The sequence below is a fragment of the Falco naumanni genome, chromosome Z (genome assembly GCF_017639655.2).
Source record: "Falco naumanni isolate bFalNau1 chromosome Z, bFalNau1.pat, whole genome shotgun sequence".
Lineage (NCBI taxonomy): Eukaryota > Metazoa > Chordata > Aves > Falconiformes > Falconidae > Falco > Falco naumanni.
This window is the reverse complement of record NC_054080.1, coordinates 38,320,939-38,338,412: the sequence shown is the minus strand read 5'-3', so window position 1 is coordinate 38,338,412 and position 17,474 is coordinate 38,320,939. Positions and strand designations below refer to the sequence as shown.

At 38.3% G+C, this 17,474-nt stretch overlaps 1 protein-coding gene across 6 annotated transcripts in view; it reads right to left on the bottom strand.

The window, feature by feature from the left end:
- The window catches only part of SEMA4D (semaphorin 4D), a 99,593-nt gene that overhangs the window by 23,845 nt on the left and 58,274 nt on the right, over positions 1-17,474 (bottom strand). For all 6 annotated transcript variants that reach the window (XM_040580742.1, XM_040580744.1, XM_040580738.1 and 3 more), the window contains exons 3-13: positions 14,148-14,547; positions 12,297-12,442; positions 11,016-11,078; positions 8,496-8,594; positions 7,192-7,285; positions 6,141-6,254; positions 5,111-5,262; positions 3,234-3,409; positions 2,966-3,122; positions 1,945-2,167; positions 1,400-1,515 (exon numbers count right to left, since the gene is read on the bottom strand). In XM_040580742.1, coding sequence (XP_040436676.1) covers positions 1,400-1,515; positions 1,945-2,167; positions 2,966-3,122; positions 3,234-3,409; positions 5,111-5,262; positions 6,141-6,254; positions 7,192-7,285; positions 8,496-8,594; positions 11,016-11,078; positions 12,297-12,442; positions 14,148-14,244 — 1,437 coding nt within the window. In that variant the 5' untranslated portion in view covers positions 14,245-14,547. The remainder of the gene's footprint in view (positions 1-1,399; positions 1,516-1,944; positions 2,168-2,965; positions 3,123-3,233; positions 3,410-5,110; positions 5,263-6,140; positions 6,255-7,191; positions 7,286-8,495; positions 8,595-11,015; positions 11,079-12,296; positions 12,443-14,147; positions 14,548-17,474) is intronic.

Genomic DNA, 17,474 nt, shown 5'->3' with positions numbered 1-17,474 from the left:
ACAATTAGAACAATGAGCATTAGCATACTTATTAGAAGAGTTATCTATCATTGTCTTTTATCACAGGGTAAACACTGAAACCTCCTGTCAAAGCAAGGCATTTGAAGCTTTCCTTGCAAATAGAAGCAGAGGAAATCAGCAAACTTTTTTTAATATATACACACATATATATTAAATTGTCAGTGTGATGCATCATATAAAAATAATAAACATCTTTACCGAAATCTATAAGCACATAAGTTTTTAATCACTGATTTTCATTTATCTATCAAAAGTATACTCTGTCCTCCAGACTTCTATTATAAGCATGAAAGGACAAGTGTGCACGTTGACCTTGAAAGAATTATGGCATAAAGCTCTCTTGCACCCTTCTACCATGAGTTAATCATGTTGGCATGCAAAGATTTATTAAAAAAACCACATAAATAAAAGCTGTTTCTAAGATATCTTGGCAGTACTTCTAAATCCCTAGTTGCAAAGCATTTATCTATCACTAGGTAGCTACTGAATGCCAGTATTACTATCAGATACTTCAAAAGAGCCATTCTTTCCTTTAAAAAACCAAAAATTTCACCAGTTTGAAGGGTCTGACGTTACAAGCCACTGCTTAGGGTAATAATTTCATAGACATTCACAGATCTGCAGGTCTGAATATCTAGGGCCAGAAGCACAATTCATGTACAAAGTACACACAGTGGCTATCCTCCCACTATCACAAAACCACTCCAGGGTTAAACCAAGCAATTGATTAGTAGTGCAGAATGACCGCTGGGTTTGCAGCCTGCGGCAAGGTTTGTGTTCCCAGCTAAAGATGCAGCTGGTACCCTGCCAGCCAGCCAGAACCTCACCAGAGGTCCTCACCCCGAGCCACACCAACACCACTGTTCTCCTGATACACCTAGCATGCAAAAGCCTGAAAGGTTTGGGACAACAGAAACCAATTAGTTACACATTTATGTGTGTGTCTGCAAAACAAGACTGTTCTCTCTTCTTAGGTCTAGCTCCTGAGAAAGGGACACCACTCCTCTGCTAAACCCCTGACGGTTTTTCCTTGTTTGCAATGGCCACAAGGTGTCAGGATTTCTACATTACTCCTAACCTGAAAACTGGTACCTTAAAATACTTCACAGCTTTCAGCTTCTGCACATGGCGTCCACGTGGAGACCTGCACACCTGTGTCCCCCTACCTACACACCTTCAGAAGCCTGCTACCTATCAAACACACTGAAATGCAGCAGGCAATACGTGACATTGCTGTAGTGCGATGAATTACAGATGCAGCCTCTGGCTCTGTGCACAGTGACAGTCTTCTTTCATCGGGTCAATCTTACAAGCTGGTACTAAAATGTTTTGTGGAAGAGCAAAATGAGATGAATGCTGTGATGCTTATATCACTTACTCTTCTGGATGAAAGCAAGAGAGTTTGGACTGGCTCAAAGTTTGGAAAAAGCTGTGTTTCTTCAATAATATGCATTCCATTTTCATAGCTGATAGCTTTGTGCAGTGCTCCTTGATCTGAAACAACAAAGCAACGTATTTAAGTAAGCTTCTTAAATTAAAAAGGCAGAGGGAAAAATTGCTTAATTGTTTAAAGTTGTCTCAACCTGCTTGCTGTTCACACAACTCATGATGGCAAGTTTAATGGTTACCATTGGCACAAAAGAGCTCTGAGCAAGAAATAACATTTTTGGACAAAGAATGACCACTTGGGGATTATCCTATGTTGGTTCTGCTGCACTCGTTGCAGTTTTGCAGTTCCTTTCCTGCAATACTTTTTCAAAGCAGGTAAGATTCTCCACTTACTCACCATGAACCTTTACTTTTCAATGAAACACCAGTTGGTACAAAGGCACTGTAAATACAGAAGTCTCAAGAGTTTCTCTCAGAACACACTTCAGCATAAAGAACCAGTACATCATTAAAAAAATGTTTTGCAGAGCTCACCTGTACCGATGAACATAACATCATATATGGTGCTGTTGAGAGCTCTGACTCTGTCTACTACAATCTGAGTATACTTCACATCTCGTTTTACTAGGCGAGGTCTGTCTCCCACTGGGGTCACTGAGTCATCCATTAGAGGATGATCTTTAACAAACTGCAATGTCTTGTCTGGTAAATTCAGAGAACTCATGTAGTTTGATGCTCTGGCTTCATTGTTTATACACTAACAGAGGAGGAGAAACAAACCAAAGAAAACCCCAATCAAATTATATCATTTACTTGCACAAAATACAGACAATTAACAGCAGCTATACGCATTTTCTTCTCTGCTTTCTTTTGGCCAGTAAACACACCTTTACATTACACTCATTCTACCTAGGGAAGTCCTTGGGTCTTGTAGCACTTTGGCTTCTGTGATACACTAATCCCTGAGCATCGGACTACATTCTTATTTGGGCCCAAAGTGCATTTTAGGATAACATTCTTTCTGGACTTTCATGCTTTTTTACTTTTAACTTTCACCTCATTAAGCAGGAGCAACAAGATGACTGCAGGGAACATGAGAAAGAAACATGTGAGAGACACCCAGCACTATGAACATTTTGTTTGCAGAGCAATGCACTGCACTGGATAAAGCTGCTGAACCTATGACACAATGCAATGATCGCTATACTTCTGTTCATCTAAACTAAAAAGTATTTGATGTTGCCTAACATATACTGACATCTACTTCACACTAAAAAAATTAGTAACAACATAATGAAACAAACCCGAGGAAATAACTGAAAAAGTAACAAAAAACCAGCAAATAACTCCGTTATACATTAAAAACCCCCACCTTCATTCCCAAATACTCAGTTCAGAATAAGTCACTTCAGTGTTTTTCTATGAAGTCTTTACAACAAGAAGTATCCAGATCAGGACAAACTAAAATTAATCTTTAGCAGGTTACCTAGTATTTTCTTTACTCCTGAGCACTAAAAAAGGACTAGTCATCAGATCCAAGATTACAGAAACTTACTGCACCAGGTCGAGGATTAGGAATTTCCCCATTGTACCGTACCCACTTTGTATGAGACTGTTCTACTGTAGCACTCTGCATATATTTTCCTTTCAAGAAAACATTTTCTACAGTAGACAGATTGTATGCACACACTGCTGACAGACCCACATTATTCCTAGAAGTTGAGAAAGAAGAAAAGAAATAAAAATCATAAAGGCAATTTTTACTTACAGTAACTAATTGAGATTAAAAGCACTTATCCAGGAAAAGGCTACACCACACTTACAGTTGCGGAGAGAAGACTCCATATATCACTGGCTCCTTCAAAGTTGGAGACTTGAGAATAAAAACATCATTGATAATATTGAAAATTAAATTCTTATCAGGGATAGTACAAATCAATCTGGCCTTGAGAAAGGAAGTCCATTTTTTCTGCAAGGTCCTTAATCCTCCTTGGTCCCTCTTTTGATATTAAAAAAAATAAAAAGGTGTTTGTAAGGAAAGTTAGCAGCACTTTTGCATTTAAGAACCACTACTAATACAGCATGAATTTACAAGCCCTGTTATTTTCTAACATTTCACATTTCATCTATAGTAACATGAAATAAACATTAACATGTTCACAAACAAAAAAGTAAGGAGGCCAAAGGAAAATTAGTTGATTCAAAAAAATAGCGTAGAATTGTTTTTTATCAACACAAAGGGAAGATAAGATATGAGACTTACAAAATAACTGTACTTCTGCAACACTTGAAAAATTTGAGATGAGCAATGTACCATTAGAAAAAAACCTGATTATTAGAACAACTAAGATAAGCAAGTATTATACAGTCGCTTAAGAGAAATAAGTAACTTTGCATTTGTTCAGTGACACCTGAACTGTGATTTAAGTTCTAATGTTGCAATATGAACTTAAACTTGCCTGACATAAATAGTTTCAATAGAAGAAATGCAGCAATGGTTTAATCCTGCAAGCAGTTACCACCTTTATTAAGGATTTGCAGTACCAAAGCTTAAAGACATAAAGATATATTGACTAGAAACACTTCAAAACAGTTAATACTCAAGCTGTAGCTCTATTACTTCTCTTCAAAAAGCAGGGCATATTTGAACATTATTAATATTTCCTATCATTATCCAATGCTGTTATGCAAAATATTAAGAAAACAGCAAAAATATGAAATATATTAAATATAAATGCTTATAGATTTGCAACTTGCCATTGATTCCTATTTCAAACAAACAACAGCAATAAAGCTCTCATTCCACAATACTCCCCTCTTCAAGCACGCACAAGCTGTTAGTGGGCAGGCAGCCATAACAATAAGCCTCATGTAAACCTGCCTCCAGCTGCTTGTTTAATGGAAATCTCAAGGGCACTAACTTGTTATTGATGTTTTGACTTCCATGTTTAAATATAAAAAGTAAAGTCAAAATAAAACATTTCAACCTCCAAACGAAACAGCTAGATAAATTTCCTGTTAGGAAAAAAAGGTCCTGAGGAAATTGATACATTCCACTGAAAAAAAATTTTGTTATTAAATCAATGTTTTCTAGTGGAATAAACCTCTTTCATCAGCAAGATTTTTAACCAACACTCCTCAGTATATACTTGAATCAGCTTAAGACATTGAGACTTAAGCACAACAAGTGTGACAAGATCAGGCTAACCACTTCATGGAAGTCCCATTTGCTACACACCACAGTCAAGAGCTATTCTGCTGTGAGCACAGCTACAGTTTTGTTTGTATACAGCTACTTGAAAGCAACTCCACAAACATCCTATACGCTCAGCTCCAATCAAAGTCAGTTCTTCCCAGGGAGCTGTACTTCAGTGTGGTTTAAAAAAAAAAAAAAAGCCGGAAGAGACACTTTACTGTTGCTGGCTTTTGTGGTGATTGTTTTTTTTTTTCCCCTGGGGTGGGCAGAACCCTTGGATGTATTAAAATTTCACCATTGTGCAAAATTAAATCAAGCATTTGTTCCCAAAGCAACAATTAGGCTTTCTCAGTTCTGAAGAATTGATCGAAATTTAATTGAACCTATGATTCCCTAGGTTCAACCACTTCCCTTTAACTGGCAATAAGTTCACAACAATAAATACTTTTTAACATACACAACGTTCTAGTCAAATGATTAAAAGTAAATTGAACTGTGTCCCACCTTGCACACTCTAGCTATCCTTGGAATCATCAGTTTTCCAACAAATTCATATTCCACAGATACCTCAGTGAAAAAGAAATATATCTTGTCATCTTCTCCATCTGTGCTGTTTTGGTCTGCTCTTATCACATCAGCAAAAACAAAATTGGGCTCTACAGATGCAAAGAGAAGAATTTTATATTATATGTGTGACTACTAACATCATTACTTCAAAGACCCTCTTGAAGTCCTCTTTCACCCAAGCCTCACACCGCATTTACCTGCTCTCATGTCACTGACCTGCCTATGCAGTTTGCTGTACATAATATGAATAGCATTACTAAAAAAAAATAGAGACACCAAAACCACAAACCCTGTATGAAAACAGTAAGATATCAGACCACAGAGATCTCTCAAGTATCTCGTTACTTCAATGTTCCTTAGTCCATACTCAAGCCTGGTCAGTCACAGGCCTGATGAGGTATCCTCCCTTGCCTGCCTCTCCTCTATTTCAGCTATTAGCTGAAACACTAAAAGTGACGGTACCATTACAAGACTTCATTACAAAACTCAACTCTGTACCCCGTATTCTGTACTCTTTGGATATAAAGCATCTTTTGGAATATGTTAGCTTCATGATCTTGCTCCTCTTTGGCAAAAGGCCTCTAAGCATTCACAAAAGGTGAATTTTGAAATTCAGGAGCTGCAATCATCAGGAACCATGACCAACTCAATTTGAAAACCATTAAAAGACCAAAAACATTCCTTTCCTCACTATATCATAACTATGCTGCATTATTGCAAGGATGAACAATAGATAAAAAATAAACTGGTCTTGAAGATATTTCCTTGTCAACGATGATAAAAATCCTGAAATTTCAAAGATTTCTAGATGGCAGACCCTCACATCTCAGCATACGCCAGAATAACAAAATCCATTCTCTTGGTGGTGTTAGACAATTGCCCCAGGTAAGACACTTAAAACTCTCTATAAGTGTGCCATTGAAGGAGGAAAACCAATTTGTTTGGGCCATTTCTCATACCCACTTACCATTGAGCCAAGGTATTGCATACTCTGTTCTCAGAGGGCTCTGAGTGGAGTGCCGTGAAATGATAGGTTCACTTCCCAAGAAATTGTAAGAAGTCCCGGAATAAAGCTCTCCATCTTTAACAGAAAAACAAATATTTTAGGCTTGCTTATGCACTAGATACCAAAAAGGGTACATAAATATTTCAGGAGCCTATGTAAGCTCAAACTTCCCACAAGAAAAGATAAACAAGGATTTCCTCTAGATTGCCCCAGACATGTCTTCTGTGTTTACATTTCTGCTGACCATTCTCAAGACTAACACTTCTACACTTGGGTTTAGTATTGCTTTCACACAAGCAACTGGCAAGTCAGCATCGTTTTTGTGGTACTTTTACACTTAGCTTGTAAACCTACAGTTTATGTACAGACATGCAAATTTATTTAAGATATAACACATTAGTTTAATTACTTTACTCTCTATACCACTATTATTAAAACTCAACTTTAATAATTTGGGCAACAATGCAAGGAGTGTGTTCTTTTCTTTCTCATTCCTGTTTCATGTTACTTTGAACTTCTCTTTTATGATCTTTTGACACCAGGGTCCAGCCATGACCTCTGTTTTCACCAAATCAAGATTCAATGGTGTCTAACCATGCAGTAATACACTGCATGTATATGTAATTTCCCTATTTTGTTTCATGGACATGTCTTCAGACAGCGAAAAAATTCTGCCTGTTAAATTTACTGAAGTGACAGTCATTTATAGTACAAAGGCAGCTGAAGTACATTTGGACTACTTGGTCTAAATATGTTAAACACCTGAACATACAGTTTAAAATTTATTATTTTAAAAGTTGCTCCCAAAACAACCTAGACTTGTAAGTTCTTTTAAGAAACACACTAAGGTAGATATTAAAATACTTAACATTGTCACTCTAAATACACAGTAAAGATATAAAAAATATGGATACCATCTACCATTTTTATATCAAGAGACTGGAGAATGACAATGGAAAAAATCAAACATTTTTATACATAATAATGAGATATATGCAAAGTCTGAACTTACCAACCATAACAGATGTGTAGCTTTGAGCAGGATCAAATGGACATCTGCCCTTACCGTCTTCATTTTTACCTCCAAGTTCAAATGAAATTAAATTCTGCAAAAAATCAAGTTGAAAACCACAAAAAAAACAACTGTTAACACTTTTCTTTCAGCCACTTGACTCATGCAAAGGTAACCAAAAAATTAACACTAAATCATGGACTATATCATCACATTCCAGCATCAAAGGCATTTTTTCTAAGATTATAAAAGGCATATGAACTTTCAGAAAATCTTATCAGGTCCAGCAGACAGAAAGGACATGTGAGTGATCCTATGATTTGTGAGGGCAGGAGCAGAACAGAACAGAAGACAAGAAGTGAAATCCAGATAGACCTGAAGAAAGAACACCCAAAAAAAAAAGCCAGAGAACAGGAAAAGCAGAGAAATTAATCGATACATGGAAAGAGATGGCAATTACTGAATTAGCCTGCACAAAATCTGAGAGTTTTAGAAATCAAGAAGGCTTTCTGATTTAGCAATTTTTAAGATTATGTTAACTTCGTGAGATGGAGTATATCCAACTAAATTTTAAAAAGCAACAGTGTCCTTTGGTTGCTATTTTATAAATCCCTGAAAAACTGAGAGAATGATTATCAGAAAGACGACTGAGAACTGTAGCCATAGTATTGGGGAAGTGATCAGTTATACTGTATAACAAAGACATTGGAGGCTAAGGGCAACAACTTCTGGCAATGCTCCAGAGGTGATGGCAGCAGACTTGCAGGTAAGAAAAACAGAAAACCCCAAATAATTACAAGATTTCTTAATTTCAGAACTGTTAAAGAGCTGCAGTAAGGAGAATGATACAAGAGTCTACAGCAAAAGAAGAGAGTTTTGATTTTGCACCAAGACTTCACTCTGAAGCACTCAACACTATGCAGCTGTGGCATAGCCAGGAGCAAAGACAGGAATGCGAGACATTTCGGGTAGATTTGGTAATGGAAGGAAGTCACCAAGAATGTCATTTCAGTTTTAGAAATTGTTGTTATGCTAACACACAATACACAAAGAATTATAAAAGCTAAGAAAAAGTAAATCCACCGTTAAACAAGATGAATCAATAATTCAGTAAGTGCTTTGAAAAAGGAACAGTAGTTTATTCCCATACTCTATCATTACTGTGGGATGGTGTAATAAATGCTTCAAATGTTACAACCTGCACTGAAATTGCAACAGTCTTTGGGAATGGAAATTAACTCATTGTTTAAATGAGCTACTTTTAAAGTTACCATTGTTGGGTCCAAACATATGTACATTCTTACCAGGTAATCACATGTTGGCTGAAATGCATTTGTTCCACACACATAGAGAAAAGTATCATTCAGCTGTTGCAAGACACGCACATAATTACGACACTCTGTCTGTAACAGAAGATAAAAAAAAGATAAGCCACAGCTTGAACATTTCAATATAAATAAAGTTGTGCTGTCAGCTCCTCTGTTTGCTGCTACCTATGCCACACCACACCACCAAGGCTGGATGATACAAGCACCACTGGAACACCATCCATCTTAATCTCCAGAAGCTCTAGTCCTACAGCATCTGGTTTCCTACAGCCAGTAGCACACAGCTGCCTCCGTATACCCATCAGGGTAGCACGACCAAGTGCTGAGCCACATATGCTCAGTATGGTGCATCTCAAGTTGTTCCATGGAAGCACAAGCCATGGGAACAACCAGTTAAACATGGAGTAAGTTTTAGACTTTGTCAACCCTTGTAAGCCTAGATGAAACACTGATAGTCAAGTTATTTCTTGAGAGAGAAATCTCTAATGCCATTAAATTAGCTACAAAGCTTTATCACTTTTATCTGTCCTTTTTTTTTCGCTCTTGATATCAAGTCCTCTTTCATCCAAGGAAGCTTCGTAATTTCTTTGGCTCTAAAATAGAACAAGGAGTTTGAGCAAAGTCTTTAATAAAGGATACCATAAAGTTTCATAATAACGAAGAAAAACAACTCTAAACATCCACTTAGGGAGAAAGGAAAAAACCAGTATAAACACCACCCCTTAATACTTGCTGGTGCACAGCCAGATACCACCACTGCTATCTGGTATAGAACCATCTGGTTCCATACACTAAAGCACTGTTCTCACTCTTCCTTCTTATGAGCCAAACCAGGTATTTCTGTGACTGTATGGTGGGTTCGGTATGACAAAACTGGGTGGAAAAAAGAGCAAAACCAGTTTTCTGCCAGAGAAGGTCCTTGAACGGCTGTGTAAGTGCTTTTTGCTGCCATTAAACAGCATAGTGGTGATGGGTGGGGGAAAGGACTGCCCATTTAGCTATAAGAAATAGTAGTAGTGGCTTAATACCTTGACCTTTGAATAATATATATAGACATATACCTTGAAACTGTTGCACTATGCAAAACACCGTGGCTATAACATAAATGTGACTAGAAAAAGGTCATGAGAACAGAGAGGAAAAAACATGGCTGGCAGTAGGTGTGACTTGCTAAACAGGGGACAGGAAAAACGAAGAAAAAGAAGTCTGGAGGTCTGGCAAAGCACCTAACATCCGCTCTAACACCAGTAATCTCTGCCGTGGACTGGTGGAGATATGTGCAACTGTACACAAGTGAGAAAAATCACATCTCTCATATTCATCATGGCTGTATCTGAGTATTATTACTTGTAACCCCAACTGAACCTGGAGAACAGAAAGAACACTCTGTGTGCACCCTGAAGAGGCAGACAAGGAGGAAATGTCCCTTAACTACTCGTCACACCTTGTGTTAGGATAACACATTGATATTGCCAGTCAAAGAAAAGGCAGTAAGCCAAGCCAACAGAGTGCCCACTCTGACCCCAGAAGCCCCATGAATGCAAGATGCCTATCAGCCCTGGATGCAGCACCTGGGATTTTATAAGTGTGATGCAAAGAGACTGCAAGATCACAGGTGCTGATGCGAAATCCCAGCAAGTGTAGACTAGGACTGCTTTTAGTATTTGCAAGGCTTGCAGACTTCCATTTCCAGACCTGTGCTAAAAGCCTGACCATCAGCCTTGCCCTGCGAACTCTCACTTTACTCTATCACTATGTGGCATTACACAGGAGGAAAAGCAGCATCCACATACAGCCAACCACCTCAAGCAAACCATCTCCACAGAAAGGCAAAATGAGCAAGCCAGCCTGGCTGCTGGCAGTCACAAGCAGTCTGTGGCCCCCAGAAATACCGAGGGATCCCAAGGGCTGAGCTGCCTGCACTGCTGAGCTGGCAGGAAACCAGGCCACTCAGGTGGCAGGGAGCTGTCCGAACAGTCACACCAGCAAGGGTCACACCCGCTGAGTACCACAATAAGGATATATGTAGTTAGTGAAAAATACACTGGTGGAACAGCACTGGCCTAATAAATAAATCCCATGACCTAAAACAAAGCAAACAAAATTATCAGTCATTTTGCAGAATCAAATGCTGGGAAGGAATTACTGCAATAACAAAACACAACAGTTGCTATCAATTACCTCAATGAAAGTAATACTGGTTTATCGTTTTAATGGAAAAACTTGTAACATTAAGCACACATCAGGATGTGTTCGGATTTTCAAACATTCAAATAATATTCACCAGCAAGAAATAATTAACATAAGAATTTAAAAATAATAAAAAAAAGACTAAACTAAGCATGCTGCAGTTCCTAAAGCTCAAGTTAATTAAAGAATTTAGGTGGTTATTTGAAGATTTTAAATTTCAAACAGTTGAAGCCTTTCTTCTTTTATTATCATTCCTCTTAAGTGAGATATATAACATCCTTCTCAAGGTTCAATAAAAGTACATACCTGTTCTGATTTGCCCTTGACTGCACATTTAGTCCTTTTATCTTCTGTGACCTTCCAGTGTAACTAAGTGAAAATATAAACAAAAAGACCCATTCAAAGGACTTTAATTCAATGCAAGGTCTGAAAATCTTGCAATAACACACAAAAAAGGCAATCCTAAGATTATCTGCAGCAAATGCAAGGCCATTTTGCAAGTAGTTTCCAAAGGTTCAAAGCCATTCTTTTCTGAGGAGGTGACACTTCCGAATCCATGTGCCTTAAGCAGGACTAAACCACTGCTATTGTGCTTTGGGTTCATCATGATGTTTCCCCTCAAATTCCTAATGAAGTTCTATTACCATATGCATAAGGTAAGTACAACTGTAATGGTTTTAAGTACTTCTCCATTTCCTTCACAGCTGAATGAAAAACATTTTGGGGAGGGGGAAATCAAAGAAAACTTATTGGATCAATTTATACTATATGGAGAAGTCCAATATTGACAGTTACATGCACTCATAGAACAAATTTTATATGCTGGTGAAATTGCCCACCACCACTCAGAAGTATTTTGTTCAGACTAAAAATGACATAAGCATTTTCCAAAACATCCCAGGTGAGACTCCATGCCATGTCTCTGAAGCGTCTGCCTGTGCTGCTGATGGGATGAGAAGCAGGAGCCTGAGAAGGACTGAAGCAATACAGCGTTAGCAGACTTCTGTGTGGGCTATTCTACTCTGAGAGGCCAGTGTCAAGCACATCCAGAGTATCTCTCTTAAGCAAACTGGATCAGACCTGTCTGCAACCACTGCCCGCTGTCCAGACACACCTAGAGACACAAAGCAGAAGCTGAAACTGAAAGGACAGGGCCTTTATTTCACATGAAGTACATCTGCAGCCTGCCACTCCTGAGCAAGCTCCAATTTTGCTTCTGGTTTTCGGATTAGATTACCTTCTGATTCAGATCAATAGGACATGGCCCACTCTATAATAAATATTTGTAAGAAACACCATTACAGATGATACCCAAAGTCTCTCCAGTCCATGGTCCTGTCCCCAGGGAAATACCTAAGGAGACCTCCAACCACTTATTTGTATCTAACTTCTCTTTTCTTCCTCTCATCCGATGGCATGTTTTACACTATAGCATCTTCCAGAAATAACCATCTTTCAGGCACAGTCCACTGAGTATTCTCTCTTTTAGGTACCTACCACCTAAAATGCAGTGCTACTAATACCAGGAAATTCAGTCAAATTTAGAGTACGATTTTTACATAGAGGATAGTACATTGAAATGCATACCTCGTGCTGCTTTTCAGCAATATTCACTGCGTTTAATGCAAAAATCACTTCTCTGGCTCCTACATATAGAACATCTTTGTCTTCACTTAACAGCAGGGTTGAATAGTTTGACACTTCCGATTCATGAAAATGTATTAGCTGAACCTCTGTTGAAATGAAAGAAAAATAGTACCTCAAGAAGAAAACATGAATACTTAGGGTCAAGTTTATGGGTCATTTTTCTAAGCTGTTTAACAGCCGTTGGGTATCTTGACAACAACAAAGGTTAGGTGGGACAACCCATGTAATAGAGAAGAGATCCCTCAGAATCTTGGTTCAGCAGAAACAGCAGCTTCCATAATGAACAGCAAAATCACTGGTCCCCGATTTCTCGTTCAATTTCAAATGCCTTAACACTTCCTCTTGTAGTGATCCCTATAACTCACATCTTCCTTCATTTTTTCCCTGCCTGTTAATTCTGGTTTTTTCTAACCTTCCACTTCCCACATCCACTGTCAGGTCCTTCCGCACCTTTTCCCTTCCACATACCCACCTACTGTAGAGAAAGTCACATCAAACACCACTTCCCTTGCAACCACCCAAAAAAATCTCACCAAAACCCTGTACCTTAAAAAGACAACACTTCAGCATATTATCACAGCAGAAAGATGACAAAGAAGCTAAAAAGAAACCATTTACAGAGGGTCAATAAGCTGATTTTGAAGTGGAGACCAGAGATTAAATTTACATGATAAAAACAAGTAACATGAGGGAAAATCAAGACGAAAAGGAAAAAGATGAGAGAAAGAGGGAGACAAGGGAAGAGGCAGTGGAATGAGGAAGCATGCAGACTGGAATAGGATGGCTTGGAGAAAGATGACACAAAATGACTGATGTACAGAAGTATTTTTTCTGCGTGTACAACCATAATGGAAAAATGACTGAAAGCTTGGGAGACCGTATTTTGTGCAAGAGACTACCACAAGATTAGTTGGGTGTTTGTTTTTTTTTTTTAAGATACAGGCAGAAAACAATGCACTATTGCTCCCAATTCTAACATTAAAAATTGCACATTTTCAACTATAGTACTCCAGAAACATTAAACTAGATTCTCAAACATGTCATTTTAAGATCTTTTACTTGGCAGAAAAGTTTTCCCCAAATGGATGAACTGGTTCATACAACCCTCTCTGTTCTTTCCTCTGCTGAACTACATTCCCCCTCCTAATCAAAGCAGGATTCCCATATTTAAATGCAACAATCTTTAGCAGATAGAGACAGGAAAAAATAGCAGGAATGAAAATAAATCCCATTTATTTTGAGTAATTTGGATGTGGATCAAGAGTGTATTACCATAATGCCATTAAACAACAACTTATAAAATTTTATTATAGAAGAGAATCAAGGAGTCCAAGCAGGAACTACCAAACCATGTCTAGACCATTCTTTCTGAAAAGTTACTTCAGCATCTCACTAATTGCTATACCAATGAACAGGAAAAACACTTGCTACAGTACCTCATAAATCATCTTACCGCTTAATCTCCATCTGTCTTTTCCTACAGTATGACTACTCAGTATTTAATATCCTTATTTAAGGCTGCTTTTTCATACTGCCCAAATACTTGTTTGGTTTAGTTTTGTTACAGCACACCTGATTAAGCAATTTTACTAACTAACCACTGGTAAAGGAGGACCCAAACACAAAATATCCCTGTCCTAAGCACTTCATAAGCTAAGCAAAGCCAGCAACACCTGATCAAACTCGCAGCATGCAGGCTTGAAGAACACAGAGCCTCCATGAGTTTCAGATCCCACAGAAACCCTGAGGTTGCAGTAACATGCAGTATTACACTAAAGTTTCTCTGCTTACCTCTGTGCTCCCAAGTGATCCTCGGTACTGGGCCAAATGCTATGGCCACTTCCACTACCAGACCCCAAACTGCATACAAAGCACAGAGAGCCATCATCTTCAGTGTCCTTGCTCTTCAGGGCTCCTTGAATAACTGTGGCAGGGAGTGTTTCTTCAGGAGAAGAAATGCAAATCCCAGGCAGTATTAAAGACCAGGCATTTCAGACCGTAAAAGCAGTGCAACAAGGCAGGCTACAACAACTGTACAAGTACGTGCTTTTTAGCAGATCACTTCTTCAAGGGAACGCACATTTTCCCGGATGCTGCGTACAGAAAACTGCCCACACTGTCCACAGGCTGCAGAGCTGCTGAGAAGCGCAGCTGAGCGCATTCTTCTGTTCCGTTGCAGAAATAAATGATGCTGTGGAGAGGGGGGGGAGCAAGAAGTAGAAAAGAAAGCAAACTGAGTACTGCCAAAAATAGCACATTGTATGCACTCATCTTGCAATACTTCTACAGATGTCTGAATAGCTTAATTTGGATAAAGGGTACATTAACTAGTAAAAATACGATTCTTAAAAATAAGATACACATTACATGGCAAATAGGCAATAAATGAAAGCAATATTTTTAATCTAGGCTGCCAAGTATAAATATTTTGAACTGTCACTTATGTTTAATGCACTAGATTTTAGTTATGTATTTTCTTATTTTTTGGGTCAAATAAAATTCCACCTCCATGATAAATGATAAACAAAGATAACAAACATCATGACTCAGTTCAGAGAGCAAGGGACATGACAAGTGCAGCATTAACTGTAAGCATCAGTTACACAAACCTGCCACACCTCCTCCCATCTTTGGAATCTTACGAACAAAAAGTGTCATTTTTAGCAAAGTCTAATCATACTACTAACGCATTCAAGGTGAGTGGGGGTAGAAAGAAATAAAGCTACAGAAACAAAGAGCTAATGCAGTACATACAAAAAGAAAAGGAAGAAAATTCTTAAATACTAGAACTGCTAGACAGTCACACGGAAGTCACTGTCTCTGAGCCACCCATTACTCTCAGGCCCAGAAAGCACCAGGAAGGCTTGTCCTCGGCAATCAACAAAACCATCCACTGCTTTCTACACCATGTTCCACAAGTCTCCACTGGTCCCATCTTTTTACAACCACTCCTACATCAAGACTTGTTTAAGTCTTTGCTAGGAAAACAGAATGCATTCATCAATGACTAGATTACTGCATATGGATAAACATTAAGGGCTTTACACTCAGGGGGCATGGGATGGTGAGAAAAGCACACTGTCCTTCATGCCATGGCCTGAGACAATAGTGTGACACTACCAAGAGACATGCCACAATCCAAGATAACTGCAATACCTAGAGGTCATCCAGCATGATGGCAAGGGAGGGCTACAAAATCCTTAGTAGTATTCAAGAGGAAAGGGGCAGCACTTGCAGAGAAGAGAAAAACTAAGGTGAAGCTGCAGCAAGAACGCCTAAGGACAAGTGTGCTACTGATAGCCTCTTTGGGAGGACGAGGCCCTGAGTTTAAGCAGGCAAAGACAGGGCAACTCTGAGAAGGGCAGCCATCTGCTACACAGAAGTAGTGTGGCTGAGTGGAAGACTCACAAATACATTAGAAACTTTTACACCTCCTTAACTAAAGGATCACAGGCAAGGTTAAAAAAAAAATCAAAACATATTTTATTCCTACAAGTCTTTTGTCTACTACAAAAAAACCCACACAAACCCACAACTTGCTGAAGTTGAAACTGTAATTTTAAAATTTTTTTTGTTTGTTTGGGGTTTTTTCTTTCAGTTGTAGTAAGTACTTTGGATCAGATTCACCTGCTTGTAATTGAGCCATACAAATAACTTCGCTTTTTAAGGCATCATATTTTCAGTTAAGCTTACTGGGCTTGTTTGTTTTGCACCCCTTCCTGTTTATTATCATATATAAGCAATTCACATTTTGCATTCCAGTCTTAACAAGTGGCCCCCTCGTCAGAGTTGCAAAGTATCACACAACCATATTCTGAGGCAAATAGCTTTACGGGTATTTAGAGAGTGAACAGTAGTTCCATGATTAAGTTCAAGGCAGTTTAGCAATTTTAACAGAAATATAAGGGGAAAAAAACAGCAGTTTGAAGAAAGATCTCTGAGCCATTATTTCTACTACACTGCTAGTTTTTTTCATGAAATCTTTTGTTACTGAAAAGACTCCACATAATTGTGTGGATTTTTTTTTAAAAAAGACAGCCAGAACATCATTATTCAGAACAGTCCCAATGATAAGCAGTTATTTGTGTACAATATAATACAGTAGAGATGTCTACAGACAAGACTTCTGAAGCCCTGTAAATTATCTAGATTTCAAAATAGGATTAGCAAATCTATGCACTCAAGGGAAAATTGGGAGTCTCCCTCCAACCACGGTTACACTCCTAGCCTAGCTCACCTACCTCAGAAAATGCACAATGAAAACAAAATCTGAAACAAATTACATTAACTTTTGAAGAAGGCAAAAGGTCTGGTTGGGTTAGCTAGTGCCTACTTTGCTGTGTAGCCAGAGAATTGCTCTGGCCACGCTAAGCAGACATCATTTCATTCCCACTGTGTAGGTTCACAAAACAGGCCCCTTTCCACATTAATAAGTTTTCCTTGTGGGACATTATTTGTCAATCTAAGGTCAAATTCTGCACATTAAAAAAAGGGAGTGAACATTAGACTATAGTGAACATTAAGTGCCAAATCAGGCAAGATCCATTTTGTTCTCATTCCTATTACTTTAAATAGAGATGAAAATGCACTCAGGACTTTGTCCTTTAATTTAGCCTTCAATTTAATTACTCTTCCACCCTCCCTTTCCTGTTCTGAAAATTTTCTGGAATACCTCCTTCACTGACATCCACTGGGAAGTCATCCATAATCTAACATGAACCTGTTTTTATGTAACACAAGGGGTAGAAGGAAGGAGGGGAGTGGGGGGAAGGCCCAGACAATGGCCTAATTTCCAAATTAGCTCAGTTCCATCAGTGTTCACTGGCTTTGATTAAATTTGAGTGCTGTGCATTCCTGAAAATGTAGGTCTCCTAGTGCTTTAGGTTTTACTCCTAAAACTGAGCCATAATTTTCTTGAAAACAAGAACATTTAAGAAGCTGAAAGAAGCTTGAAATGCTTAGTTACATAATTAAACTCTAATTAATGTGAACTCCGGGTTCTGTTTTCTGTAAAACTGCTGCAAATTTTTCAAGGAAAATTTAAACTAGCAATTAATTTAGGCACTCTGCTGCTGATCTTTTTAAATCAATGTATGATGACAAACTGGAGCAAAATAA